The sequence below is a fragment of the Silurus meridionalis genome, chromosome 20 (genome assembly GCF_014805685.1).
Source record: "Silurus meridionalis isolate SWU-2019-XX chromosome 20, ASM1480568v1, whole genome shotgun sequence".
In the NCBI taxonomy this organism is placed as follows: domain Eukaryota; kingdom Metazoa; phylum Chordata; class Actinopteri; order Siluriformes; family Siluridae; genus Silurus; species Silurus meridionalis.
In genome coordinates, this window is record NC_060903.1 from 12,926,526 (window position 1) to 12,954,159 (window position 27,634).

The 27,634-nt window shown below is 37.2% G+C and overlaps 1 protein-coding gene across 4 annotated transcripts in view; it reads right to left on the minus strand.

The window, feature by feature from the left end:
- limk1a (LIM domain kinase 1a) overlaps positions 1–27,634 on the minus strand; it is a 57,609-nt gene that overhangs the window by 7,961 nt on the left and 22,014 nt on the right. For 3 of the 4 annotated variants that reach the window (XM_046876920.1, XM_046876922.1, XM_046876921.1), the window contains 8 exons: positions 23,266–23,404; positions 6,879–6,988; positions 5,246–5,443; positions 4,474–4,579; positions 4,091–4,290; positions 3,811–3,997; positions 898–984; positions 136–267 (listed from right to left, as the gene is read on the minus strand). In XM_046876920.1, the coding sequence (XP_046732876.1) occupies positions 136–267; positions 898–984; positions 3,811–3,997; positions 4,091–4,290; positions 4,474–4,579; positions 5,246–5,443; positions 6,879–6,988; positions 23,266–23,404 (1,159 nt within the window). Of the gene's footprint in view, positions 1–135; positions 268–897; positions 985–3,810; positions 3,998–4,090; positions 4,291–4,473; positions 4,580–5,245; positions 5,444–6,878; positions 6,989–13,350; positions 13,582–23,265; positions 23,405–27,634 lie in introns of those variants that run through there. The other variant, XM_046876923.1, reaches the window with a different exon arrangement.

Here is a 27,634-nt window from a genome sequence, read left to right on the forward strand (position 1 = left end):
ACATTTGTTGAGGCCACGCCCACTTCAGGTTTAAATGAATGATAGATACTGCTATTTGGCAGACGAAACAGAATGACGGCACTGCGTTTTACTTATTATTTCAACTTCATACACAGGTTTCCTCCACACACACACCATTTTCTTAATGATGTCCCTGAGGGTGCCTCCTTTGATGTACTCTGCGATTAAGTTCAGCCGCTTGTCTTTGTAGAGGACACCGATAAACTTCAGGACGTTGGGGTGGTCCAGACATCTCATTACTTTTACCTGAAATCAAATTAAAGTCTGTTTATCTGGGACATCAAAATAAACACCTAAGAGGACTTTACCCAAAAGTGAAAAACAGACTGAATAATGAAACACCAGGAATCATCTACATATTGTTGTGCAAGCTATACAGGGTCTGCATAAATAGAGGAAGTTAACACTTCATTTATTTATCTCTCACACTCATGATAAACTTGTGTTAACAGATCTGGTGCTGTGCATGTGAATACACTTCAAATGTGTTCCTTCAAAATCTTTTTGTGCTTAATTTTTTTCTGGTGCACCATGGTGTTCTTTAAGGTTATCTTCTAAATAATGATAAAGTTATATTAACCATTTATTTCTTGCAAATTAGAATTCCAGAAGATAATGTCCCATACATGCACAGGAAATTGAACCACTAGGTTTTGCACCATTTTGCACCACTGCCATATTCACCCACTTCATAGCTGAATAATAATTATAGAAATGGAAACAAAAGTAATACAATATTCACAGACCAATGACAAGTTTAATAAAAATAAAATCCAGAGACATTTGCCTTGTGTTACTCTTCTCATCTTTCACTGTTACTTTTCCATTCCTGAGGAGTTTGTAAGATTGGGATGGTAATAGTGTAGCTTAACTTACCTCTTTAAGGAAGGTCCGCTGGGTCTCATCGTCAAAGCGAATGAGCTCCTTCATGACCATCACTTCACCCGTTTCTTTGTGGGTCACCTGACACACACATATACAAAATAAGATATTTAGCAAAGATGTAAAAAAAATATGATAAATACAGCTGATGTGTGTGTGTGTGTGTGTGTGTGTGTGTGTTATTATGATGGCTGTTTCCATTCAATGCTGTCAAGTGAACATCCTAAATAGATTATATAATTCAAACACATAAAGTCTTTCAAAACCTGGAACACACCAAGGCTGTGTCAATATTTTAAATAAGCCCAAAGGTTTCAAGCTACCAGACTCATCAATAGCTAAAGCCTGGATTGACACCAAACCTCTCACACACAAACACACACAATCATCATGAACTAAACACTATTCCACTAGATCTTTTAAAAAATTGCTGATAAAACCCCACAAAACAAATGTATCGACCAGCTGATATTGGCTGCTAACTAGATTCTGTGTCACCCAGATAAAAGGTTCGCTTTAGTTTCCTCTCCTTATACGGACTCAGGGTGTTTTTCCTTGCCCTTGGCGCCACAGGCTTGCTCATTAGGGATTAAATGTTAGGGACTAGTTTTTTATGTTAGTATGTTATATTTAAATGTACAGTATTTATCATTATTGTAATATGCACTTTATATTTTTACTATAATTGTTTTCCATTAGACACTTCAGTCCATCACTGGGCCTATTGCCTTGTTTTAGTAACTATTGAACTGTCTGTATGTAGTCTTGTGTAGTGTTATTAGGGGCAGTTGGGTTAATTTATCTTAGTGATCTGAATTTTATTCATTATTGTTTTTATGAATGTTCACTAAAGAGATTAGTTCACTGATTCCTTTCCGAAAGTCGCCCCATTAAACATTAGATAATGGCAGTAAGCCTTTTTGAATATTATCAAGTCATTGTTTCCCCTCACACAATATATATTTATTTTAAAAAATTTGTTTGAAGGAGATTTAAGTTTTAGTAAAATTGCTATCCAATCCACAAAGAGAGGTTCTGGTGTATATATTTTCAAGGAGAACATTCAGTCAACACAAGCTGATTTTAAAAGAAGAGTCACCATTTCTCCTTCTTCCTCGTCTCTTTCTCTTCTTGCTTAAAGAGTGAACTAAATGCATCAGCTGAGCCAACGCCAAAGATCCTTAATTGTTCACTAAGAAGCTTCCACTCGCTCAGACTCAAAGTATTGGGAGTGTTTGTTCAATATGTCTAACCAACATCACAGGATGCTCTCATGTCACATGTTTTGTAGGCAGGACTTATGTAAATATGTGAAAGTGGTCGCTCACTAGATGTTGACTTTTGATCTTGAAGGTTGAAAGTTAAAATCTCAGCATGCCAAGATTTCATTGCTAAGCACTTAAACAAGGACCTTAACCCCCACCTGTTCAGTTGTATAAATGAGATAACTGCAAGTCACTTTAGATAAGGGCGTTTGGCAAATTCCAAAAATGTAATGTAAATATGGGTCAGTACATGGAAGTGAACAAGAACTTTCTTTCAGCTTCTCCCGTTAGGGGTCGCCACAGCGGATCATCCGCATGTTTGATTTGGCACATGTTTTTACGCTGGATGCCCTTCCTAACGCAACCCTCCCCATTTATCCGGGCTTGGGACCGGCACTAAGGCTTGTGCAACCCTAATGGCTGGGGTTGGTTCCATGACCAAGTATCGAACCCGGGCCGCAGCGGTGAGAGTGCCGCATCCTAACCACTAGACCACCAGGGGACCAAAGTGAACAAAAACAATTCATCAAAAAATGAAAAACAATGTTCCTCCACATCCACCAAGCTACAAAAAACAACACAGAACTACATGAGTTTACACAAAACTAAATAAGATTGTTTGCAAACAGATTCTTATCACGTGTATTGTTCCAGCTATATGTGGTTGAATTGCCAAAGTCACTTGACTTGGCCTACTTTCATTTCAGTTTCTCTCACCGTTCTTATTACTTTGAATATGCTAACATGTATTCCAAATACAATGCCATTCACTTGTATTGTATAGTGGATAATCTCAATACATCATGCAAACTTTACAAAAACCCCGAATAGGTTTTAAAGCCACTGAAAACAGTAACAAGTTAAAAAAAAAAAAAAAAAAAACAGGAGGCCTGGGGAAAGCAAATCTCTTCTGAGCAATTTTATATTTCTACAGTAAACAACAGAATACAGACAAAGTGTTAGTCCAGATAATCATACACAGAGTTTCAAAACTGGCACTGCAAAGTTTTTCAGTTAGTCACCACAGAACAATATGATGTAATTCTGCGTGACATATTTCACCATTTCTGGCCAAACAAGAACAACATCTGAGAAGCAGGACAGATTATATGGGTGATTTAGTCAAAAAACTTTCAGTTTACACCATCATTTGTCATATATTTTATTTCATTTATATTGTAACACAACACATCAAGCTATTAAACTCAATAAAGCGGCCGATTACAATCTAATTTATGTTTTGTTATGCTGGTGAAACTGACTGCACGAGAGTTTACACACCACAGAAGGAAGCATGAAATGGATTTCTATGACTTTTTATCATAAATCGGTTTAAGGTTTAAAATTTGGTTTTGAGAAAACCAAAACAAAAAGGTGAATGGAAACTCATTTGCATGCTTTTCCATTACTGTCTCACTCCTGCCACCTCCTGGCAGAAAAACACACCTTCATTTACAGCCAGTCAAATTTTCATTATTCAAATTTGCATTGTATTTATTCTTGAGAAATGAACAACAGAACTGTGTTTGAGACCAGACCGACATCTTCTGTTCCACTGGTTACCAGGAAACTAAGTCTTTTGCCTCTGTTAATAGATACAACAAACCTAGTGTTGTAATGCAACGTGAAAGAGTGTGTTTACCTTAATAGCCTGACCATAACACCCCTTTCCTAGCACTTCTCCATGGATGAGATCGGACGGACGGAATATTCTGTGCGTGCGGTTAGTCACGACGCGGAGAGACTCGGAGCGTCCGATATCCTTCCTCAGAGACATAGGGGACGCTGCATTACTGGAGCACGGTGACTTATCGATGCTGTAGCTACGCCTGGAAATAAGAAATTTTGCGGAATTACCATATTGTAATTCACATTCTAATGCAAAGGAAGTAAGAGTGAAGGGTAAAGAGAGCTGAACTGACGTGATCACGCGGGAGCGCAGGTTGTTGATGTCATGATTCGGTGGCTGTGTGATTGGTGGAACCAGGCTGTGTTTCTCAGGCAGTGGGCTCGGTCCGTCCACTTGATCCTCAAACGAGCTGCTGGGGTTATCAGAATCTAGGGGGTCATGCTCGATGGTGAGCTGCAGAAGTCGACTGGTCTCTTGGATAAGCAAATCAATCTGAAGTGAAGTGAAAGCCACAAGGGGGAGAGAAATGTTCAACACCCAGGTTACTTATCTCATAACATACTTTTGTTTACACACACACACACACACACACACACACACACACACACACACACACACACACACACACGAGCAGGTATCAGGAGGATATGATTCCATACACTTGTTTTTTAGTACCTCATCAACTGGAACATTCCTAATTGGGGTCCCGTTGATCTCCAAAATGCGGTCACCAACATGAATGGAGTTCTTCACGTCTGGACTGATGCACTCGGAATCCACCCTAAGCAGACACACAGAGTTACCAAACACCATACACAGACATAATTATTAATGCAGCTAATTAACACAAGTAGAAAAATTACTTTTTTAGTTACTGCAATTAAGCTTTTGTTTGGTTTTTTTTTGTATTTGTTTTTCTCAGTATTAGACTAGTTAAATTATTGATCATAATTCTCTACATACATTGTGCCTTACCCATATAATGCACATTTTTTACACTGTCCAGAGCCTTTATATTTATTTGTTGTACATATATACATTACATGCTGTACATATAGTTACATATTTATCTGCATGACAGTTTGCACAGTTGCTACTATTTGCACTATTGGTAGATGATAAACTGCATTTTGTTGCTGTCTGTCTGTCTGTCTGTCTGTCTGTCTGTCTGTCTCGCAATCTATCTATCATATCCATCACATCATATTTCTGTATACAAGCATGCGCCAGAAACCAAAAAAAAAAAGAACATTTATGTGAACTGCTTATAGATATAAATAGGTTAAAGGTTCTTATTCTAAATAAAAATGTAATAAATTACACATCGATTATACGGTGCTTCCTGCGAATCAATCCATTTTTTATGTATGAGTAGGTATCAATAAAATAAAAAGATCTGTCACCGAATCAGGAGATTATTAAAAACATCCCAAATGCACACACTTACTGAGACACGCGGACCGTGTGGTTGTATTCGGTACTGTAGCTGTTTGGGCTGTTGCTCTGATCGATGGAGAGAGAGAAGCCACGCTTTCCATCTGTGGAGGCTGGAATAGACACCAGCGTGACTGTGTGAGGAATTCGTGGGCATGGAGAGTCAGGCACGGTCGCTGGGGTCACGATGGTCTCATAAAAACAGTGTCCACTGCAAAAAGACACAAAAACAAACAAAAACAAAATCAGTACTTAATCAGTGCCATGGATTTAGTGCAAATTTTAGATGGTTATTTTACAACTAATTTCTAATTCATGACTAATTTATAGTCATAATGCTGTATGATTATTTTATGATGTGTCAGCATAAAAAAAACTGTTTAAAATACTAAAATACACCATATAGTATTAATTTCATTCTTTTTAATGAGAATTTTTTTCTTCACAGCATTTCAGATGCACCTATGACTTTTAATCTTATGTAGCGTATGTATGAAACGATTAAACACTATATTGCAAAAAGTTTGCGGACACCTGGTCATAAGTATGATGTGTGCTTTTTGAGCATTGCATTCCACATTTAATCCAAACTTGTTTTTATAATTACCGCCACTCTTCTGGGAAGGTGTTAAACTTTTTTTTTTAGCGTGCTTGTGGACATTTGTGTTCATCAGGCATAAGAGTGTTCAAGATCAAGATCAGAGCTCTATTGCAGGAGATATTCCACTCCAAACCATGTAAACCATAACTTTATAGAGCTGGCTTTGTGCACAGGGGCATTGCCATGCTGGAACAGGTTTGGATATCCAAGTTCAAGTGAACACAAAATTTTACTATACGGAATCCAAAGAAATCCTATACAATTGTGTGCCTCCAGCTTTTTGTTAACAGTTTAGAGAGAAGAACCACATATGGCAGAAAAGGACAGGTGTCCCAATGCTTTTGTCTGTAAAGTATATATATATATATATATATATATATATATATATATATATATATAGATGGATGGATAGAATAAAATGTTTTTAAGTTTATTAATATCTACTGTACTTTTTATATTAAAGTGTAGAATTCTTCCAATGCATAATTCTTTCGTAAGGCGTCTTTGAACTTGAAAAATGTCTGGAAATAAATCTAAATTCATATAGTCTAAAAGCAGCTAAAGTAAAACCTTTGTAAAAAAAAAAAAAAAAAATTCACAGTCTGAAAGTTTTGAAAACTTGGCAATACACGGCAAACCTTGGAAATACATTGCATACAATACAATGCTAAATACTAAATCTTTAATATGACACATTATTCAGGAAAAGGCTTTTTGATTCTACTTCCTGCACTTTCCATTGTAGCACATTCTCGACCCTAGATCTCCTGATTCCAACTGAAAGAAAACCAACCAAACAAACAAGCTTGTCTCCTACAATGCAGGCATTCATTTCTGAAAGAGTCTAAAACCAGGTAATGCTGCGAAGTCACAAAACTAATCTCTTTAATCACATAACACATCCTGAACTTGTCTGAACAAGTTAGGTGACTCTTCTTGCTGCTGCATTCCAAATCAAAGATCATTTATATGACACCAGAAGAGTCTAAATGGTTGAATAGTTTTCAAAGATAGAGATCAGGCTGAAGGTTTCAGCACAACTCACCAGTAGAGCTTGGACCTCTCCACCAGAGCGTAGTTGTCTCCATCGCCAATGAAGGTGCGACAGTTCAGGCAGGTGAAACACTCAGGGTGATACTTCTGCTCGCCTGCAACCTAAAAAAGCAGTTAACAGTTCATTAAAAGTTATTTGAGTGAAGAATAAAGACCTGAAACTGTAAAGAGTATGTTATAAGAAAATAAGCAACATTTATTAAAGCTTTCCTAGAACATGTCCTGATATGTTTTATACCTCACAAAGCACAGCAGTTTGCCAAAGGTAACACGGACAAATCATACTTTTGGTCCAATTACAAGTTTTCTTATTGTCTGTGAAAAGAAATACGGTTCTATTATTGCTTGCTATTGCTGGGTTTTTCTAAGCCTCAGCTTGAAGCCTCTTAATGCCTAAAAACCTAAGCAGCAGTTTTATCGCTCACACTTACAAAGCACCAAAACTGGAGATGGCTCCCTTAAAAGTCTTCACACAGAAGCTTCTAAACGTTAATTACAATGAATAAATGGATTAATCAACCTAGAGAAAAATTTCCCTATTACAACATATAAAAAATAATGTTATGAAACAATACATATAGATTGTGTGTGTGTAAGTTAAATATATAGTTATAAAAGTAAGAATATTTATAATTCTATGTGATGTAGTGCAGTATGGTGTAAACACTACACATAGGCAGCAAACTTGAGTGGAAATAAAATGTCACTACACACATAAATGTACACAGCATAAACCTTGACACAGTTACTGTACAACAGTTATTTCCAGCCCACTAATGTAATTGGTCGATGGGTGTTTCATGGGTGCCATTAAAACCACACTCCACTGCCTTTTTTCAAAATGATTACTCTAGTACTGCTAGAGTCACTAGAGATTTATTACTCACCAATGGTACTTAACGTTAACCTTTTTACCTTTAATTATTAAAATTTATCTGTAAAAATAGAAAAGAGAAGCTAACTTCACTGAAAGCACCAACAAGGGGGAATCAAATCAACATGAGCTGCACAGAGCCCTGACCTCAACTAGACTGAACACCTCTGGGATGAATTGGAATGCTGAGTGCAGCCCCAGTCCTCCTCACACAACATTACTTATCCAATCTCACTAATGTTGTCGTGGCCGATGAGCTATAAAGTGAGTGGGGCTTCAATGGATCTCTTTTTCGAGCGAAACAAAATGAACAGAACGTTTGGCCATATTGTGTCTGGGAAAATCACATACTCAATATGAAGTGCTTGTTTACAAGAACTGTTGCATAAAACCAATACTGATTTATAATACTTGCTATAATAAGTATTATGATTACAATGATGCTATGAAGATAGTTAAAAAAAAAACAAAAAAACAAAAAAAAGCAATTGCCATTACAGTAAATGGTAGCACTTAGTAACCATGAAGATCACCTTGGTCTGTAGGACTACAACTGTCATAAACAGTTTTGCAATCAAGAGTCTTGCACTCGGCAAACAGCTGAAAACTCCAACAACGATGGAACTATAATGAATAGATAAATAGAGGATGAGTTTCCTTCTGAGCCTGGTTCATCTCAAGGTTTCTCCATTTCGTCTAAGGGGGTGTTTCCTCTGCACCATTGCTTCTGAATCACTTATTAGGGATCAACTTATAGAGATGAATTTATTCATTTAAAATGTATATACCATCTATTTCTTTCTGTCGTGCTGCTTTGTGACGTTGTCCACGACTAAAGGTGCTATAGAAATACAATTGTAATTGCTGTGTCGTCATTAACATCATCAAGCTGCAGAAAAGCAAGAACTAAATTTAAAAACAGATCCAAACCCACAGACACAGCTCCTAAAATTCAACAGTCAGCAAAAACAAATTTAACTTCAAACAGAAAAATCGATATCCATTGATCGCGATACTACTCATTCTAGTAGAAGAGAATATCACAGGCATACAAATCCACTCTAGTCTCTCTGTGTATGCACACTTCCTGACATCCAGCCAATAATCCACTCACAGACCCAACAACTTTTTCTTGCATGACCCCTCACAAAAAAACGATGGATATTTGACTGTAAAAATTACCATTTATCCAAGAACACAGCGCAATCCCTCGCAACATTCGGTCTCTACACTAAACTTCTACAGATGCAAAGTCGATACTCTATGCCAAGTAATGTAGAATGATGACCATACTGTAAAGCATTGTATAATCCCATAAACATCCACCTGATACAAAGGCGTCCACTAAGCCTGAAAAAAAAAAATGGCTAGTTTTGGAGCAGCCAGTATGAGTCAGCAGATTCTGCTGAAAGCATTTTAGGATAATGACTTCACTCTCAGAATGTGATCATCAGTCCTGCTGGCTTTCAAAACAAGAATTCACAAACACAAGGTCATTAAATTAATTGTGTTTTGGAAGGAGGGATGTAAACAATAAGGACACAGCTCGGGTACATCCATTTGCTTTATTTTATAGCAAGTCTGAGAGGTTTTTTTATTCACTGTGGCAAAGAAATCCCGATTCTCACAGAACAAACTTTCACTTATTTTGTTAACCTTGTTGGCAAAAATGCATAGATGTCTGATCGCTTTTAACAACCTTTTGCTTTTACCTTGTGAAATAAAATGCCAATCAGTTTGCAATTATCAAATTGTTATTAAGCTGCCAAAGATTTCAGCACAATTTAATACATTGGCTTTATATTTAAGAGAAACTATTTCTATGAAATATTTCAAACCAAATTTCCAAGAAGTCAGTGGAGAAATGCAAATAGTAGTTTTAACAATATATGCAGGGATCATGTGACAGAACTCATAGTAAGTATCGTATTAGCGAGGAATGCAACCTGCTGTGAATTGAGCACTGAGCTCTATTGTGTGTTCACCTCTACACATTTTTTGCAAGGTACAGCACCTTTGTGTGCATGTATTTAGCATTTTGTATTTTAATGACAATGCTCAGACATTCTTACATAAAAAATAATATTTTTAAACACCTCTTAAAAAGCTATTTTCTTTACCTTGAACATTCAACAAGGCATGTAGAACAAACCAGAAACGAACATATACAAAGCTAAAAAAAATGGTGCCCTGGATTGCTAAATACCTTTTGTAGGTTACAAGTACTTGGGGGAAAAAAACATGCATTCAGTTTAAAAAAGATTATGTCATCAATGCATTGCTAGTCAGTAAAGTAACCAGTAAACACTTCTAGCATAGTTTACACTCTCAAAATCTACCCAAAAGTCAAGTTATTTCAAGTGAAGCCACAGCAAACGTGTGAACCACAGCAAAAAAACATGAGGGGAAACGGCCATGACGTTAACCTCCTCCACCTCTTTCTACATGGATGGTACCATTTCTTGAGAACCATTTGTCAGGCCCCATATATGCCTAAAAAACAACTGGCTGACCACAAACAAACCAGCTGACAAGCATTTGTGTACACTACACTCTGACCACTGCTGCATCAAAGCAGTTGTCAAAAAAACAGCATCTCACATTGCCTGAGATTGCTTCACACCACAAACAACTGTTCTAGACATGTAGAAGGGACAGCCAGGCAGTCCAAACATACTTGCTCCAATCTCATAAAGGTCACAGGAAGAAGACAGAGACCATAAGGTCCATTAGCCGTATTGGTCCATTAGTCTACATCTGTGTCTCTTTTCTGTTTCAGAGATTCGATCTTAGCCGGAAACTGTTCAGGGCACACACTCTTGTAATCCTATAAGATATTTGTATTGACTTCTGTATTACTATGGCCTGATGATACTAAGCCTATACTAAAAAATGCCTACCCCATGGTTCATGGTGACCGGATAAAATTTAAAGAACATAGCTAACTGTTCCAATAGCTAACTGTTGCATCACATTTCATGAAATGTATAGGTTAATGATAATGAGAAATCCCTTTTCCATTCCAACCCTCTTTTACAGGAAATTTTCAAAAACATTTTCCTCTCATGTGAGTGTTTATCATGTCCAAATACTCCGAGGGTCAAGTTCCTCTTTTTTAATTCCTTACACTTATGACCCATAAAAACTGGTATGCCGTGAGGGCTATGAAAAGTCAAACACAAACTATGTGCTGCCATGCAGTGTCAAGTGAAGAGGTGGGGAGTATTTGAGGGAAACTTTTGACCCAAAGGATGAATCAGATACACCTTGTAAAAGACCATCTGAAGGTCAAGATGGTGTGTGAGGTTTGCCATAATCCCATTTACATCATTCTTGCAAACCAAGAGGTTGTATGGTAATCCTGTTAAACCCTAAAGAAAAAATAGAATGGATTCAGGTTTGGCACTTTAACTTATCACTCTTATCTGCCTGGGTTGCTGCTTTTAAACATGACATCACCTACAGGTTGTGTAGGAACTTTCCTCCAATACTAAAATCTTTCACGATCGCGACCTTCAACCAGACATAAGGGTGTCTGTTCATACTGAAATACAAGGGATGACTCACAATCTGTTATCTATTCATTTATGTAGAACCTTTACATACATAACTGAATTAGCCTGAATATTTAAATACTCGCTTGCACATGTATTTCCCCTGCAAAAGTAGTATTAGAACATAGCTAATTGTTCTTATAGCTAACCGTTGCATCACCTTCCATAAAATATATAGGTTAATGATGATTAATTATTTTTTCTTTCACTTAATGACTGTAAATTGAATTGTTTATTGAATATTTAATCGATATTCTAAATTCTAATTTCAATAGTGAGTCCAGAATTTATTTTCCATTATTTTCTCATAAAGGAAAGTAACCCACTGTTATATAAGGATGATGCAGAATTCTGAATGCAGCAGAGTTACTGTTCCTACATCTACCTCACAACATGCCCTAAAAAAATATTTTATAAGTAAGCAGTTGTGTGTGTATAGATAGATAGATAGATAGATAAAAGAATGACACGTCTACTTTAACCATTTTTATCAATGTTTCCCTAAAACCAGTTAGATCTGTTTAACAGCTATAAACAGTAGTTCCCTATTCAAGCTTCTCTCTATTTTTTCCTCCCGAAGGTAAGAAGTCAAAAAAGCAACCTGAAATGTTACAGCATACTGTAACTGCAACCTTCCTTCAAACACCAAAGATGAATCTTCTAAATATTTTTTTTCATCAGATAGTTGTTTCTAAAGAAGTGATTATGTAGTAGAATTAGCATATGAATGCCAACTGATTATCAGAGCTGCTGTTTGAGAACATTAATCAACACCATCTGACCAATCAGGATCAAAGATTTAACAGTGTTGTGGTATAAACAGCAGTGTTTACATGATCATCTTGGAAGAGTCTAAATTTGTGGATTGAGTTTGGCTGAAAAATCAAGTGCATTTATGAGCCTCCAAAGCCACTTATAGGTGAGAAAGAAACCCACCCAAGCATCTATAGCTGAAGGATATTTTCAAGCTTTTTTGGCAAGTCTGGAATTTGAACTCTCAACATCGTGGTCTCTAGAATAAACCCACAACGGTTGAGCGCACGCTTCCCAACAATTTTTTCATTTTGGCCGTTCCCCAGTAGAAGGTCTCAAAGGGGTTGCTCCTACAGGTTAGTTAAACCGCCCATAGTATCATAAAACTTGTAGATGTAGAGTGTTAAATGTTTTGGGTCACAGAACCTCCCTGAGTGCCTCAATCATTCATCTTAGCCTAATCAGGCCCACATGTGATGCACATTTCTCGGTCATTTGTCTTTATAAACAAAGTGGATGGAGATTCCACAGAAGTAGAAGATTTTCCAGATAAAGTTTCAAACTAAGGGTGATGAAGCATTGCCATGTGTATATGTTAGTGTGTGTGTGTGTGTGTGAGACTCACTGAATATCACTAGCAGCTGCAAACACTACACTGACATCAGTCCTGTAAGCTCAGACATACACATCTTTATAATGGATGATGCAGAAAGTCTTTTGGACCCATGTGACTGTCTAGGCACTGTGCTGAATTACTAACATCACTAATATAATATTTAAGCTGCAAACAATAGAAATACTGCAAATGCTTCCAGCATTGCTCTGATATAAATAACTAAATAACTCTCAATCTCTGCCATGTAAATGCATAATGGATGACTTGATGCTGAGTGCAGCAGTGCAACACAGGCCAAGACTGCAACTGGCGCATGAAAAATTTGGCCAGACAAGTACAAAATCAGGTCAAGATCCACAGATCTAAATAGGCTATTTATAGAAACTGCAGTCCCACCTAAAACTATGGCTTGCTTTCATAATCATAAAACATTCTTAACTTCCATTAGCCTGTCAATTTTGAAAGCAAGGACTGTCGCATCTCATGAATATTCAAAACCATTCCCTAAACACAGCATCCCGATAAACGTCCCTATGGATGTGTGATCTGTTTTTTATTTGCCCGAGTTGCCATGTGTGTCGCATGAATAGTTTATGTCATGCGAGGAGAACTCTCGAGAGGTTTGTGCTGACAGACACCCGAAGCAGAAAAATAAACGCCATCTTACCTTCTTATCCCTTTTCCACAATTTTAGACAGCAAAATCCCCATAAAAACAAGTCGCCCACCATGACAGCGTTTAGGCTGAGCTCATTTTAGTGAGATGCAGCCGTGTCGAAAAAACAAAACAGAGCCGGTGACCGAGAGAGGAGAAGCAATTCTCTGGGAAGATCTCTCCACGCCCCCAGCGCTGAGTTCATCTCTGAAAGCATGTCACATTGCTCTCGTTCTGCTTTCTCTCTCACACACCGCCCCCCCCCCACTTGCTTTCCACCCGACCTCTCTTTCTCTATCTTTCTGTGACCTCATCACTTCCTGCCGAGCCCACCCATGTGCTTCTGCGCAGTGTCTTATTGCCTCCTTCCCCCATCCGAATACCCTTTATCGCTCACACACTGTCACAGAGAGTTGGCTGGCTGGAAATCAAACTTGCAATCAACCACAACACAATGCTCTATAACACTATACGTAAAAGGTTCTGTTTTTAACAGTGTTTACAACAATAAGTGCAAAATATATAATCTAGGAAATTCTTAAATTAAAAATCCACGCTGACATATTTGCAGTCTTTATCACATTGACCTAAAAACATATTTGTTTGTCAATTGCACAGTAAGGGGAATGAATGAGGGGAAGCACGTTTCTTATTTCACAATGCATTACAAACCAGTATGGTGTGTGCGCTTGTGTGTGGAAAGGAGGTGGGGGTGTCAGGGGGATAATGTTAATCAATGGTTTCCGGCTAGCCAGCCTGGTCCGGTGTTTACCAGAGGTCAGTTTGCAGTCACTGCTTACATTCATTTCAGCAGTTTTGAAATAAAATGTTTAGACAACATTTTATTAAAATACTCATGAACAAACTTCTTTCAACATAGAAAAGAGCAGATGTAAATTAGCAGATTGGCACATTCTGCTGACGAGCTCTTTACATATTGATTATTGTTCAATCATTCCATGTCTTAGTAGACAACTGGCCAGATGCATGGAGGGTTTGAAAGTGGTCCATCTGGCATCTACAACATATGTGTGTTTCAGCCTTGAAATCCTACATGGTGAAATTTGACTTTTACAATATAAAGTTATATGAAAATAATAAAATACTAGTTTATTACACTATAGCGCTAATGTTAACAATCAAACACCTTTATTATCTGTTGACCTGCAAAGATATACATGTCTTATTTCTTTTCTTTTCTTTTTTTTTTTTTTAACTATGGTGTTTGTTAGACTGGGTCCTTACCAAACATTGGAAAATTAGCATGTGACCAAAAAACATCATGTACCCAGCCGTCATGACAATGACTGTGTATTATTATTTGTTGTATGATTGGACTTATACAGTCATGACAATTTAGAGAAGGTGTATGATATCTTGCATGACATGTTCATGATGAGGAAGGTGATTGCAAGTTCTCATGAACCAGAGGTGGCAAAATACACACATCCTTTACTTAAGTAGAAGTACAGATACTCATGTTTTAAAAGGCGGTAGTAAAAGTTGAAGTACTGACTATACTTTTTTACTCAAGTTAAAGAATAGAAGTCTGACATGTACTTAAGTGAAAAGTAGACATTACTACTACCTGTTTTAGTGTTACACTGGTAACTGGACCTAGTCATTAATATTATGGCTGTCATTTGATTTAAATATTTAATCGTGATTAATCGACTGATTTTCACTGGTTAACTCACGATTAATCACAGCTTAATTAAACATTTGTATTTGTTCTAAATGTATCTGGCAAATAATACTTTTCAAGTTTGTAATATAAACATGGCCATTGACAAATATTGATGCTTTATGCAAATGTATGCTTATTATTAGTGAAACCATACTTAACAAAGTGCATGAAGACAACATATTCTTGTAAATGTTCGAAAGTAATAATGGTGTGTATCAGGACACCAAATGTAACCTTTCTTATGTTTCCACACGTATCGTTAATGAGGTGATACCGAAGAAACTCTAAATTTCATACAGATTACATAATCAGAAAATATTTGTTTTCAATGTAAATCTGAAATTAGACATTTCAAGCTTCTATTAATATATTTATTATGTCTGTAAGGCAAATATTCACTGAGATTGAGGTTGTTTTATTTATGTGTCTGTGAAGAGAGATGCCAGCGATGACAGAGAGCACCCCCTGTCTGTTTTCTTTATTTTACAAAACATTTGTCGACCCTGAGTGTAATTGCTGGATGTGTGCATCATGGCGGATTTTGGTGCTTGATTTGAGACTTGGCGCATCAGTAAAACAAATGTTGACTAATTAAAAATAATTGTTTTATTTATTTATTTTTTTTTATATCTAAGTAAAGAAAGAACATCATAAATAAATGTGTGTTGCATTGAAGGTTTTTATTTTACCGCTTATGTATGTATGTATGTATGTATGTATGTATTTATTTATTTATTTATTTATTTATTTATATTTTAAATAAAAATGGTCAGACAGAAATGTGCGCTGCATTAATTGCGCGTTAATAAAATCTGTGATACTAATACAAAACTAATTAAATATGTTGTCATTCAATTAATGTATCCAGGCTGAACATCCACCATATAAAACACAAGCAAAGAAAAGATAATGATGATCAGGTGATCAGGAATGTCTCTGTTCTCAGTCATGTTTACATCGCTGACTCCCTCTATCTCATCCACATTAACCCCATACTTATTGTTGCCTTCTGCCTTGCTCGTTGATTGTTTCCTAAACTAGAGTATGTCTGTGGTGTGTAAGAGCCAGGACATTATACACTAGTTGATTAAAAAAAGCCACGCATGAAAAAGGTTGATGGGCTGTACACAGCGTGCAATGAGAAGAAAAAATATTGACATTTCACCAAATAGATTACAACTAAAGTAACAAACCTGGGTTAAAAATGTAAGAAGTTGAAAGTACAAATATTTTGGGTAAAAAATTTGATAAGTGAAAGTAAAAACTTATCGAAAAATAACTAGTAAAGTACTGATACCAGAAAAATCTACTTAAGTACAGTAACAGTAAGTATTTCCCCTCAATTACGTCCTACCTCTGCCATGAACTCACAACTAACAGTAATAACCAGGGTTGGGTGAATTTCACCATATCTGTATATGAGTAAATGTAAAATTCCTTAAATATAATTATTACAGAAAAAGTCAAAGTTCATAATTTTGAAATGACTAAAGAATAAAACATTTTTTTCACTATATTAGAAATATACATAATTATTTATATTACTATATAATTTATATTAATAGTTTGTTTAGCTCTAATGCATTAAAATGCAATAAACATTTTCCAAAATAAAAAAACTCTGACAGATAAAGTGCAGATACTTAAAAATAGTACTTTATCACAGTAAGGAAGTAAAAATACTTCCTTACTTTCGACCACCGAGTACAACTAGCTGGCTCTCGGACAAATGTAAAAGTACATGTTGTAGGAACAACATGAGGAGGAGCTTCTTCCCGCAGGCCATTTGGCGTTTAACCCAGGAAACACCCAGGATCTAAAACTGGTCCACTCTCTCTCCATCGTCACACTTTATCTGCACATTTATTTTTTCTTTTCGCACTACGACACTTTGATCACCTTAATCTCTGGACTGTCACTTTAACTCTGGACTTGCACAGCAAAGTGCACTTTAAACCACACCATACCGCACACTGTCACTTTAAGGACAATCATATCAACCACCATAAATTTTTACTGTTGTAAATGTTTACGGTCATAAGCATCCTGTATATACACTTTTTTCTCATATATATCTCTTTTCTCTCCCTATTTACTCATGCCGGACCGTCGACCGTAAAGCATGTCACTGCATGTCGTACTCTGTATGTATGTGTATGTGACAAATAAAATTTGATTTGATTTAAAATACTGTCTAACTGGCAGAGCAACTAGCGAAAAATACAAAATGTTATGATTTCATGCCTACAGTAGACTTTTGCTAGTGACTCTACCGAACAATAAATGTAAACTAAAATCATCATTCATCATGAATGTAGAACATGGCAAGAACGTTTTTTATTTTTATTTTATTGTATTGTAATTCTACTTTTATACAGTACATTTATATTTTTAATCTATTAGTACTTTAATTCTAGATAAAATCTTAACTATTGTTTTTTTTTTAATTCCCTTTTATTTCACTGCATGTTCTACTGTTAATGGTTATGTATGTGATATAAAATTTGAATTGTAAAAGTGTATGAAATCAATCCATGGATTCTATAAAGATAATACAGTACACTACAAGAAAATGACTTCATTTTGTGGCAAATATTTTGCAATCACAGGACATATAACCAATAATCGGCTGTACTTTGGTCTCATGTACACCAGCTTTCCTTCTTTTTGAAGCTTGATATTAATGCAAGGCATTTCCCCAGTAAATTGCAGTGTATGGTACATGAGTAAATGTACTTTGTTACTGTACTTAATAATTTTTTACTATGTTCTAGTTTTACTGAGCATCAAAGAAATAAGCAACTTTTACCATTATTTGATTTGATTTGTATTTGATTTGTATTTTAGGAAATAAAACACAAACAACTGTTTTGGCTTTTCACTATCATGTGTCTTGGTGTTGCATCTTATAAAGAAGTCAAATTGGAATCTGTGACTTCTTACTTGTAACGGAGTGTGAGTAAGAGTATATACCTCGGAAAATTCATTTAAATTTGAATGAATCTTAATCCTAAACTATTATGATATATTATGCTATATTTTAGTACTGGAATATAATTCATGTTTGGCCATGGCAATAGAAAAACTGAGCAATATAGCCACCAGTTTCAGTTTTAAAACTTTGATACTGTTCCAGACCACATGAGCAGAAGGAAACATATGTCATAGCATATACAGTGTTTATCTATTTCTGTTAAAACCACAGAATATTTGTCATACTAGAAACTCTAACAAGCTACTAACGAATGCCATCATTTCCCGGTCTTCACATTAAAAGCTGAAAGCCCACATGTAACCACACACCTTAGACTGACATGGGAAAACGCAAAAGTCTGATAATATTGCACCAGTTGAACAGCTAACTTTGTTTTCCTAGGCTCGATTCGGATATAACGTACATCTAGGCAACGCTGAGACACAAACAGTCCCTTTGTGTGAGTGTTGCCTCATGCCAGTGGGAGTCATGTTTGTTACAAAGGTACTTTCCATGCACTCGTCTCGGGAGAGACATGTGCATGTCACGCCATTTCATAATATTACTGTATGAGTGTTAAACTTGAGATGGGAGTGAGCAATTACAGTGTCATGAGCGCTTGCCAATAAGAAAAAAAAGTATATATACTTTCATTTATTATTATACATTCAATAAGCCCATGTTATCATTCTGAAACAGACCACTCCTATCAGGATCAAGATGTTTCACAAAACGATAAAGGTGATCAGTTAGACGAACTCTGACCCCAACTCTTAAATGTGCATTTGTTTTTATAATAAGAGGCATATGCACTGCAACACCTGCCCAATATTGTGTTGGGCCCCTTTTCAATTCAATTCATTTTTATTTGTATAGCGCTTTTAACAATGAACATTGTCTCAAAGCAGCTTTACACAGATAATGTGGTGATTAAAAGTGAATATGTTCTTAATAAGTAAGTTTGTCCCTGATGAACGAGCCGGTGTCGGCTGTGGCAGGGAAAAACTCCCCGAGATGGCATAAGGAAGAAACCTTGAGAGGAACCAGACTCAAGAGGGAACCCATCCTCCTCTGAGTTGCACCGAATGTCCATTTATAGTAGATATACGATGTTGCGGGGTACAGTGATGGTGATCAGAAGCGAACTGTAGTCCTAAGTCAATGTAGCAGTCTGTTGACATTAACTACAGTCCAATCCATCCTCAAAGCGCCCGTTCTTACTCCGGAATTTCATGGAACCACCCAAGGCTTTTGCTGCCAAAACAGCAGATGCATTAACAGCATTAACTTTTTCAGCAATTTGAGCTACAGTAGCTCATCTGCTGGATCGGACCACACGGGCCAGCATTCGCTCCCCACATGCATCAATAAGCCTTTGCCGCCCATGACCCTGTTGCTGGGTCACCACTGTTCCTGCTCTGGACCACTTTTGATAGATTCTGTCCACTGCAGACCAGAACACCCCACAAGAGCTGCAGTTTTGAAGATGCTCTGACCCAGTCGTCTAGCCATCACATTTAGCCCTTGTCAAACTCTTTGAAACCCTTACACATGCCCATTTTTTCCTGCTTCTAACACATCAACTTTCAAGAGAAAATGTTGACTTTTTGCTTAATGTATCCCACACACTAACAGAAGCCATGATGAAGAGATAATCAGTGTTATTTACTCACCGGTCATAATGTTATAATGTCATAATTTTATGCCTAGATGGTGTATATATTCTCTCTACAGTATGTGGTTGTCTTGCTAAGAATTTTAACCCACTGTCAATTTTAAAACTTGAAAAATCAAATTATAACAGTCTTTTATTGTGCCTCATTAATGGATCCAAATTCACTTGTCCTTGTCACAAACAACAAGGTCAATCGTTGCTGGTTAATTTTTTTAATTGATGTCATATGTATAATTCTTACTAATTGTAATACCCATAGTCATTTACCCATAGACATTTGCATACCACATCAACATCACTCAATGATGAGAAATTTGGTATATTTGGTTTCAGAAATTCAGCATTAGTTCATTATTACAGAGATCTCTGGATGTCCTTCTGTAAAATCAAGAGGCAATACAGAGAGAGTGCCAAGTGTGATCTCTCTGTAGTCTTGGCTCAGGTTGCACAGCATATAAATTACTAACTGTGAACGACAGAAGATGAAGAGCGCAGTGGATTCAGATATGAATACGAATTATTAAAACAGGTAGTTCATGTTGTAAATGTGTATGACTGAAGAATGTTTATAACCATTGTAACATCCAAGATATACATATCGATGATTACTTCACATAAGGAAATGGTTTACACATAAGCCATTGTTCTGTCCATATTGCATGGTATTTTAAGTGTAAAAGAGATAACTTTCTCAACCATTCCAAATTAAAGCAAGCATTTCATTTATCACCATAATCCATTTCCAGTACATGCAGCTGTACCAAAACATGGCTCACTGATTATAAGAATCAGAATACATACTTTGACATTCATTTATAATATTTGTAATTCATCAGGAAATAAGAAGGTGAATAATTATCTGGACTGTACTGTCGGCCACTATTGAGATTCTTACTGGTCATTGTCTATTACATGCTTTTTCGGAGCCACAGTGTTCACCATAATGTGCATGCTTCAGATGAAAAGAAGCTCAGCAAGTAAACAAGGTAACAGCACGCCCTGGCCATCTTTAATTAACGTAGTATTGAAAGTGGGAGTTTAATTATGGTAATTGCACTCTACAGCACAGGCAGTGTGTCTATAAATCAGGGTGTGGACTGGGATTAAAGTGACCAAATTCCAAAGGAGGTACAGCAAAATAGTTTTGGTCTTCTGTCTTTTCACGAGGAATACTCATGAATCATGTATTTTCCTAAAAAAAAAATGATGTCATGATAGCACAAGGTTATTTGTTCCATTCACCCAAGTTCTTAGACCTCTAATAATATGCAGTAATTCCATAATGTAATAGATCAGACACCACAATGCTTGGACAACATTCTGGCACTTAAAATGAGTGGCATGATTTTGCAGGTATTGATTGTTCCACAGAATTGTTTACAAATCATGCACTGGTGAGGAAAGTCATTCCAGAATTGTTAATGCATCATTTGAGTAACATAACACAACAGTGACAACAGTCAATGTTACATTATACATAAGAGCTATAAAGTATAGCTATAGAGTTATTCTATTGCATCACAAGCGCAAATGAGGCTCAATTATATTATTTTTCTTCTATAATAGTAGAAATTCTATTATATTCATTCTTTTATTAATGATTTGTTGAAGCTCAGCCTTTACAGATTTTACATCAATTATTATTCAGCAAGGCCTGCTAAAAGAAAGTCTGTTCTATTATATAAATATTGTATGTTATTCATTTGTACATCGTGTGAAAGGGATAAAAGACGAAATGAAAATAAACTTCCCTCTGCTCCTGCTCTGCTCTACAGTTTCCTGATTTGCTGACAAGTTGCAAAATGCAAGAATATAACCTTATATGGCATACATTACCATGTATCCATAATATGATGAATGTCAGATAATGAAACACAAATGCTGAATAAAACAGCTAACAAACCATGACTTAAGACAAGAGAGCCCCATCTCACAACCAACACAAAAGTTCTCATCATGATCATTATCTTTTCTCTCCTTGAATTATACATACAGCCTCTTTCAACATCCCGAGCTGGAAAACAGTGGATTACTGTTTAATTCATGGGACCCCAGGACACGTGTGACAGAGCGCTCATAATTGCATCAGTGCTGTTCTGTTGTTCGGTGTAATAGGAAAGGCTGTGTGAAATCTAATACTAGTCTGAGATGGAAAAAACAGTTGAGTGTTGATAGATGGTAAGACTATGAGTGGGTTCAAAGTGTTGTCTGGTTTGTTTCTGTACTAGTTACCAGAAGGATGTGAGTTTAAATCTTAGAACTGTCATTATTGAGCCTGTGAGGAGAAGAAAAATCCCTAAACTTCCAGTAGCTAAGTTGGTAATACTGTAAAACACTCATTAATTACACATATTGGGGAGGGACTCCATTTGCTCTAGAAACAATGTTGTTAAAAATACCTCAAAATATAAAAACATTCCTTTAAAATTTCTGGTTCATGTTGACATGAATGCATTACAAAATTCCTACAGATTTTTCAGGTGTACTTTCATGCTGCGAATCTCCTTTTCTATCACATCCCAAATTCAGACGTTGTGGATGTAAAAGCCCCTGTAGAACACTTATTTTAACATAAATGTTCATGCAGCCTGTTTTAGAGTATGTTTGCAACATGGTGCATTGTCTTGCTTAAAGTTGTCACCAAAAAATGGGTAAACTGTGTCTAGGAGGAGATGCACATGGTCAGCAACAACACCTAAATAGTCAATGGCATTCAAGTGATGAATGTATTCCAAGAAGACTTTCACAACACCATTACACCATCTCCACCAACCTAGAGGATTGCTCCATAGATTTATGCTGTTGGCACTAAAATCTGTGTGCCACAGCAGAAATCGAGATTCATCAGGCTAGACTGTGTTTTTCTAGTCTTCAACTGTCCAAATTGGGCAAAGCCTGTGCCCACAGCAACCTCAGTTTTAACTAAAATAAAGCTGACATGATCTTTTGCGGTTGTGATTATCCATATTAATACTTTACTTTAATATGTGTTGTGCATTCTGAACTGCTTTTCTGCTCACCACAATTTTATAGAGTGGTTATGTGAGTTACTGTAGACAGCTAAAACCAGCCTGGCCATTCACCGCTGACCTTTCTCATCAACAAGGCAATTTCATTTGCAGTATTGTTGCTGACTTGGAGCTTTTCCATTTATTGGCATCCCAGAAGATTAGCAGTAGAAATACTCAAACCAAAGTGCCAGGCACCAATTATGAATCCACTGTCTAAACCAAAGAAATCACATTTTTTCACCCATTTGAATGGCCCATGTTTGGCTGATTAGATATTTGCATAATGTGCTGGTGTTCCTAATAAAGTGAGCATTAATTGAATTTCAGGACACTTAATGTTTTGTGATTCACATCACATTATTAAGCACAGAGATATATATATATTTTAAAGACACATGTTCATTTTTCTTTTCAGATGCACATTGAGCAACAGTAAGAAAAGTGCAGAAGTCTGTTGTGATTATTAGTTAATAAAAAGAGACACAGTCCCACATACTAAGTTTCTACTTGATCATAACTCACATAAGCATTTTATAAAGACTAGTTTTCAAGTGTTTCATGAATAATAATTTATTCATTACCATAATGAGCCCGGTGGTAATGGGCTCGGAGCAGCCATGACACAGCTCGCCAAACTTAGCCCAGTAATCCTTCCTGCAGAAGAGACGTCCATCTTTTTCATAGTACCAGCGCGACAGAGAGGCACTGCATTCACAGCATCTGGAGGATAGATAACAACAACGACAGGCATGTTGTTATGACTGCAATGCTTTAGTCTGGACAAAACAGAACATTCAAAAATGAAGGTGAGGTCAAAAAGATAAATATGTCGAGGTTATCTAATAGTAAACAGTCACTTTCTGACAGACTGCTGACTAACTGCTGCTAGGTAAGACAAAGCAATTTATAAGCATTTAAATTATTAATTAATTAATTATATATATATATATATATATATATATATATATATATATATATATATATATATATATATATATATATATATATATGACTTTGCAGTACAAAGCTGTAGATGAGAGAAATTACATAATAATCTCATTATATGGGTTCCCTTTAAACTCTGGTTTCTCTCAAGGTTTCTTCATCTCTTTTTCAGGAGTTTTTTCTCGTAACAATCTCCTCTCATTGTGAATAAATCTACATCAGTTTCCAAGACAGCTGCAAAGCTGCTCAACAAATATGTTCTTTTGTCAAACCTTAAAAGACTAATACTTGCAATTACACAGAAAAAATAGTCAATAGGAAATATTGAGTGATTAATAGATAAAATTTGTCTTTAGATGCATGACAGGGTAACAAAAAAATACAAATACAACAAATGTAAATTGTACCCATGTGTGGGTATTTGCTTTGTGTTTGACAACTGACTAAGAAGAACATGACAGAGATGGGGATAAACAGACTTTAGCATCTCTTCCTGACCTCTGTCTCACTTGACTGTGCCCCCACACTCATTTTCCATTACAGACTAAAAAGTTCGATCAAACCAGGTCCCAAGAGGACAAGATACATCAGTTCCCTTTCAGGAACTCAAGCTGCATCGTTCACGCTCTGAAATAATGTGTGTAATCAGTCAAAAATTGGACCTGGCCGTCACCGGTGGGGTGACGTCACAAACAGGAGTATAAAATGCATATGAGTAAGGGCAGCGGCAGCTTCTGTTTATTGACGAAGCGCTTTGTGTGTTTGTGTTTTCTGTCAGATTGTTTGTCAAAAAAGAAAAGAAAAGAAACGAAAAAAGAAAATAAATGAAAGCAAGCTTTCCCCTGCCCGCATTGTGGCCATCCTTACAGCTGTCAGGAAGGTCAGAGAAGGACAGCCTCTCACTTTCAAGCAGTTCCAGAAACTGCTAGGGCTTATGGCAGCTGCGTCTACTGTGATTCCACTTGGCGTGCTATACATGAGACCCATTCAGTGGTGGCTCAGGACCCGTGGGTTCTCACAAAGGGGCAACCTCCTCCGCACCATCAAGGTCACACGGCGATGCCTACGTGCCTTAGATGTTTGGAGAGATCCCCGGTTCCTATCTCTTGGCCCCATGCTGGGAGTCTCCGGTCGTCGCTTAACACTAACGACAGATGCATCCCTCACGGGGTGGGGACCTCAGAGGTCACCACGTGTTGGTCCGTACCGTACTTATCACGCCCCTGTGGCTGGGCAATCTTTGGGCAGAGACCCGATTGTTACGCGCTTTCTCCTTGGCTCCCAGAGGCTGAGGCCCCCAGTACGACCTAGAGTGCCTGGGTGGGACCTGCCCGTCGTTTTGAGGTTGCTTTTTTAGCCCTCTTCAAGCCTCTAACCGAGGCATCTTGGAGGCACCTTTTAATCAAGACCGCATTCTTATTGGCCATCTGCTCTATCAAGAGGGTAGGGGACCTGCAGGCCCTTTCTGTGGCCCCCTCCTTCCTGGAGTTTACCCTGTGTATGGCTAGTGCCCTTCTGTACCCCCGTACGGGTTACATCCCCAAGGTGCCCTCGATCATACCATAACAGGCATTCTATCCTACTCTGTTCCAGGTCCCAGACCAGGAAAAACCAAACCGGCTCTGTCCGGTGCAAGCACTGAACACCAATCAGCTGCTTGTCAGCTACAGCCTTCCCAAGAGAGGCCTCTGGTCTCCCTGCTCCCTTCGGGGTCAGAGCTCACTCCACCCGGAGTGTGGCTGCCTCAAAATCTTAGTCCTCTGGCGTTTCCCCCCAAGACATATGTAACGCTGCTCTAAACCTAGACCGCAGTGCCACTCCTGGCCCCTCAGTCCTTCTCTAGCTGTGTTGACAGACACACACTAGGCAGGGACTGGTCAGTCTGGCTTGATTGGACACTCAATCCCAAAGCGTTTCGACACAGTTTGAGTTCCTGAAAGGTTATGTATGTACCCAAAGACGTATGTAACCATAGTTCCCTTAGTGAACGAGATGCTGCGTCTATATGCCATACCTCCGGTGTCCCTGCAATGATATCTACTCCCTTACAGAAGCTGCAGCTGCCCTTACTAATATGTGTTTTATACTCCTGGTCGTGACGTCACCGGTGACGGCCAGCGTCCAATTTTTGACTGATTACACACATTATTTCAGAGCGTGAACACTTGGGCGCGTTCCCAAAGCATTTCGGAATTTCGTCTCGTTCCCTCAGGAACCTAGAGATCTATCTAACACACAGCTTCCTGTCCAGACTAGTGTGGCTTTATCTCCTAAACTGTGATTCAGTAGAGACTTCCTCACAGACCTTCATCTATCATTTAACAAAGCTGTAGGGTGTGACAATATTATCATTCTGGTAGATATTTAAGTCACGCTTACGTTAAATTCACACAGTGAACAAATCTCAATAGAAACATTTACTAGATTTAATGTCCACTGTATTTTTAATGATTTATGTAATCAGTATTCTCCTGGAATTTATTGCAATAAAAAGTCTTACAGTCTGATTGGTTCCCTGCCTCAAAAAGTCGATTAGCATGCTTCTGGGGTTGTAAGTAGATGAATATTTTGGCAGAAGATTTGCTTTGCATATTAATGTGCTGCTGTTAGATGACAAGTAAAAGTCCTTGGCCAAAATTATATCACATACAAGTAGTGCCAAGTTTGGCTGAAATTTCAGTGTAGCCCAAATTATTATGAATTTAATCATCTGAGATTTAGATTTGATGCACTGTTTCTGGTACGATTGCAGCCAAATATGAAGGAGGAGGCAGAGAACAGTTCAAGGTTATTCCCACTACATCAGAGAGAGATGCATAATAAGATGCCTACTCCTCTTACCCCGCACAGAGGGTCCACATTTAAGCAATGACAGGTCTGTTAGATCAAAGCTGGATCACAGTTCGCAAATCTCAGGTGAGAGATTTCTCAGAGAGAACCGAGCTGTACATTGTGTATCAAGAAAATTCACCACAGCAAAAAATAATCCTGGTTTTGTATAATAATCCTGACTGAAGTATGTGGATAAGATGAAATCGAAAAATTATGTTTATATGTGATGAAATGTACATTTGTGCACAACAAATTTACAGTTATGCATTTGCAAGTGTGTTATAATTGTGTGTTGGGGGGTGGTATGCAATATAAAAATGTTGATCGTTTGGGGATTAGGCAGATGGGGATTAAAGGGATAATCTATTCAAGAAAGCAGGGTGAGCCCAAGCATGCTTTCCTGCAATGAACCTGAAAGAAAATTCAAAGACTGCAAGACTATGAGTAATGATGCTGAAATTGTCTAAGAAAGTACCACTATAATTCCTCTGTCATACTGCTTTTAGTTTTTCTTTTCTTTTTTTTTTTTTTTGTAAAATTTGACGTTGATTAAATTAACTACTCTTTCTATGTAAAGCATACAGCCATATTACAATGAGGAGTATGCAATTAAGTTAGTCTACACTTGCAGAACAGCAGAACAGTTTGCCAAAAGGTAAAGGTAAAGATTGAACTGAAAATTTTGAGGAAAATAATTAATTTAATACATTTTGGAATAAGGTTGTAACATAACAAAATGTGAATACTTTCCAGATGCACTGTATGTGGAACACGGCTTGCCCTCCAAAAAATACAACTTTAGGACACCCAAATTTCTAGTAGAAATGTATATATTGTTGTCACTGTAAAGTCTTCTTATACAGACATGCTCATGGCTATTTACTTCTCAGTTGTTCTGTAACACTTTGGGAGACACCCTGTGTTTCATCTGGCAACAAGCTTCAGAATCTTGTATGTAACAAATACATGCACCAGTTTCACATACAAAAACAACCAATACAATGAGCAAAATATAGTCACTGAGTTTAAAACCTGTGTAGTGAAGTCAGTAACCAGAATAATGTGGTTTGGGCGTTTGCGTTGTCAGAGAAATTACCTCTTCCTGTGAAAGAATTTGGTTTGTTGCCACATTTCATGACAGAAACTACCAGACTCAAGTGATATAATTTGTCT